Source organism: Penicillium diatomitis, assembly GCF_028827545.1.
Source record: "Penicillium diatomitis strain IBT 30728 chromosome Unknown utg000003l_segment0_segment0, whole genome shotgun sequence".
NCBI lineage: Eukaryota > Fungi > Ascomycota > Eurotiomycetes > Eurotiales > Aspergillaceae > Penicillium > Penicillium diatomitis.
In genome coordinates this window covers 3383233-3387555 of record NW_026623175.1, presented here as the reverse complement: position 1 = coordinate 3387555, position 4323 = coordinate 3383233, and the positions used below count along the sequence as shown (strand labels likewise).

The following is a 4323-nucleotide window of genomic DNA, read 5'->3' as shown; positions in this document are numbered from 1 at the left end:
TTATGGGACGTCATGGATGGCTGTCCTGGAATGCACCATATCTCAGAGATATTGATTCGCTGCACGGTTGCTATGGGCCAGTGCGGTACTGAGGTAACCCTTACAGTTATGGGTTATGGCGGAAGCCACTGATGCTACTACCCAGTGACGTTGCCACCAGACACGGGAAGAATCAGAGTAAGAGAAAGATAGATAAGAAGGATAAGCCAAATTGCATTGATGCTACGGTAGATTGCGGCACTGTGTTGGATGCTCATGCGGCAACATCCCAAACATCGCAACAAGAACCTGGTTCGGTTGGAAAAACCTCCAGTATCAATCATGTCTAAATCAGTGGGCCACACCCCCATAGCCGTGAAGGAAATGGCGCAGTTCACAGAGAGGAACGTTATGGGTGTATTATTCGAAACGACAACAAGGTATATCAGTATATCACAACGGATGGCTTGTCCGAGCGGGGACTAAGTTGGATGATAGATACCAACAGCTGGAGCTTGTGGGCGTCGGTATCTCGGGACTTGTTTGGTACGTCGCCTGCCCGGAATAGCGTGTTAGCTCATTATTTGAGCAAAGCTGAGTCGACTTGCTTATTTTCCTTAGCTCCGCAAGAGACCGGCTTACACACAAAACTGTTGCGATCAAGAAACTTGCCGAGCCATTTAAGACTGCCAGCATCGCCAAATATGTCTTCCGAGAAGTGAAGCTAATGAAACAGCTTGACCACGAGAATGTTTGTCACCAACCTACTACGTACAAACCGTGAATGCTAACCTTGATCCAGATTGTCCGTTTAACTGACGTTTTTATCTCACCGTCCGAAGACATGTATATGTTCGCCCCATTTGATTCCAGGGGTAGCTTTCTGATATCCGCAAAGCTATCTAGTGACGGATCTTATGGCCACTGATCTCGATACTCTTTTGAAATCGAAAAAGATCGACGAAAAGTTCAGTCAGTACTTCATGTATCAAATAATGGTGAAAGGGATAATGACCCCCCGTGAAGGGTAATTGCTAACCTATAACTAGCGCGGCCTAAAATACGTCCATTCGGCCGGTGTACTTCATCGTGATCTAAAACCGAGTAATATTCTGGTTAATGAAAACTGCGATCTCAAAATCTGCGACTTTGGCCTGGCTCGAGTCCAAGAGATACAGATGACCGGCTACGTTTCCACCCGATACTACAGAGCCCCAGAAGTTATGCTTAACTGGGGGCGATACAATGAAAAAGTCGATATCTGGAGTGCTGGCTGTATCTTCGCGGAGATGATCCTAGGGCGACCCATTTTTCCAGGGAAGAATCATATAGACCAGTTCTGTGTGATCGTCCAACTACTAGGCACTCCGCCGGATAACGTCACGGCTAATGTGACGAATCAAAGTGTTAGCATGCTCCCAGGTTGCTATCAAGCTTTCGATCCTTATTAATAAGTTCATTTTAGACTTTGAGTTTTATCAGGTCGATCCCCACCCGACCTCGCAAACCTCTAGCAGAGCTTCTGCCCATCACCGACAGGGATTGTATTAACGCCATTCTGCATTCAAGCAGTTCGAGTGCTAACATCTGCAGCTATTGGTCTACTGGAGGAGTTGCTTCAGTTCGACCCGGAGAAGCGATGTTCCGCGGCTAAGGCACTCGAGGCCCGATATCTCGCCCTGTATCATGACCCAGGTGACGAGCCTGTTGCTGCCGAGAGATTTGACATATCTTTCCTGGAAGCAAACCTAACGGCTGATGTGTGGAAAAATATTACGTATGTTTGTTTTCCTGACTTAGAGACGGCTGAGAGGAGAATACTGATACGATGTTATCCAAGGTATGGTGAAATTCTAGGTTACCATGAGCAAGCCGTAGGGTCGACAGAGGTAACACCGTATCTCAGCCGGATGGATCTCGGTTAAGTTATTTTCTGACGTTCGTTTCCGAGCACAACTTTCACGTCTACCTCAGCTCATTTTGCGGGCCCTTTTATATTAGCTCCAATATGATCCGGTTGATATGTTCACCAGAAAAATGCTTAAAACATATCTTAGTCATCCTAGCAGTATCTCTGCGCCACTGCTGCTAGCAGCTAGTCGGGGGATTTGGTAGGTCTTCTTATCGACCTAAAACCATTCAATTGTGCGCTGTTTTTTAGGCAGTAAAAAAACGAAGCTAACCAACGGAAGGAAGTAACTATCCTCAGCCCCATCATCAGAGGATTTGTGCGGCACTAGGTACAGACTCCAACTTTAGCCCGGAGCAAGTTAAATATATCAGAATTTAGATGAACCGTTCAGTATTTTCAGCCTTTTTCCTATTACTATTTAACCATTCTATTACGGACCTCAAGAAGGTACGGGGGGCCGTAGCTATTTAAGGGCAAACAAGGACTAATCATTCCGCGGACGCTAGATATTAGCGTTATCACGTACGTCTTAGTATACATAGGCACGCCCCGGAGGGTCCTGAAAAAGAATATTTAGACAAGAAAGCCAGATTCGGCCTATACCTAACCGTTACGACCTATACGGACTTAACCTATAGGATAGTTAGCGCGACGTAGGGAATAGCTACTACGTATATAATCTAGGGTATATAGTTAGGTATACTGTATAGACTATAGGAACGACTAGTCCGGTATACTATTAATTATTCCTAACTATAGACTATAATTAAGAAGGACTAGATATATAAGGATATTCGTTTAGTATTATATATTTAGTTCTTCGCGATTAATTACTCCTATTACTAGAATAGTATAATTATATATTATTACTTAGTTACTACTAGAGTACTTTATATACTTTATAGTTTAATCTTAAGATAATCTAACCTACGAGTAGGGGATTTACTTAGTAGTAATACTAGATAATTAACTTACTCGGCGTATATCTCTAGTATATTCTATAAGATACTTAACAGAATCTAGCCCGTAGTAAGGCGTTATAATATAATAGTACGATTAAGAGATACTCTTAGAATCTAAAGTTAGGATTAGGTAAGTATAACCCGTAAAGTATCCTAACTTTATAGTAACTAGTCGGTACCGCGTAATATATTAATCGCCCTATCTTTAAACCGTAAAGTAAAGTTATTATAGTAGATAATAATAGTATACTAAAGGGAAAGACTCCTATACGAACTATAATAACTAAACCCGACTCGGATAACGAGCGGGATATAGAAATTTAAAACCTTAAGACTATTATTAACTAACTTCGAGAATATCTCGATTAGTTAGGCGCGAACTATAATATTTACTTAACTAGCGTAAAGGACTACTTAGAGTAACTCTATACTTAAGTCGTCGCTTTAGTACTAGTAACTACTATTAGAGTACCTAAGCTCCCGAAGGCTAAGATCTTCGATAGTAATAGATAGAAGTTATAAGGATTCCTAACGTAGATAGATATTTATATCGATATTAATAAGGGATACCTCGTTAATAAAGATAGTAAAGTTATCTTTATATTAGCCTATCTATAAGGATAGGCGTAGGACTAGCTCGAATTATATATTCGTAAATATTACGAAAAGGATAGTAGTAAATAGAATATAACTACGTAGTTAATCTTTAGTAGCTATACTATATTTCGATAATACCTAGAACGAATCTTCGGCGATATTAATACTAAGAAGATAGCTAAACGTAAACTAAAATAAATTCGATAAACTAGATTAATATCTATCTATATAGCTAAGTTTATATAACTTATAGCGATACTATAATAGAAGGACTACGCTTTAATTCCGTACTACGATTACGGACTTAAATCCTATATTAAGGATAAACTTATATAGATTAATTAATTAGATACTATAGAAAAACTTATCGATATAGTAGTATAAATCGATAATTACCTATACGATTAATAAATAGAAAAAAGAGAAATTAAAGGATAGCGCTAAGGTACTAGCTAACTATCCTACTATCGCTACGATAAACGACTAAATAGACCCGTAAGAGATAGCGATCCCTATAGACCGAAACCGATAGAGCTTAATATAGTAAGGCTCCTAGCCGACGAAGAAAAATAGCGTAGAGATAATAACTTATACTTTAAATATAGAAAAGTAGGATATAGGATATATAAGTATAAGGAAAAGCGTAATAATATAAAGCTATAGATACGTAAGCGTTATAAGAGATATAATAACGTAAGGCTATAATAGATTAGGGTAACCTAAGACGAATAGATTCGGCTATAATAATTACGAGTAACTAGCGACGGTAAAAAAGTACGAATTACTATACGCTATACCGGATAGAAACTAATAGACGAAGAAGTCTAAACCGTATACAACGAACGAGTAAAAGTAGTATAGTAAGTTATAGAA

General features: G+C 39.5%; 1 protein-coding gene across 1 annotated transcript; it reads left to right on the top strand.

The window, feature by feature from the left end:
* Positions 1 to 321: 321 nt before the first annotated feature.
* Positions 322 to 1904, top strand: N7539_003230 (uncharacterized protein; the record flags this gene model as incomplete). Its single annotated transcript, XM_056932832.1, has 9 exons — positions 322 to 419; positions 478 to 525; positions 601 to 730; positions 782 to 825; positions 878 to 977; positions 1029 to 1385; positions 1445 to 1523; positions 1573 to 1756; positions 1820 to 1904. 9 exons carry the CDS (start codon positions 322 to 324, stop codon positions 1902 to 1904), a joined length of 1125 nt encoding a protein of 374 aa, XP_056792791.1.
* Between the last annotated feature and the right edge of the window lie 2419 nt (positions 1905 to 4323).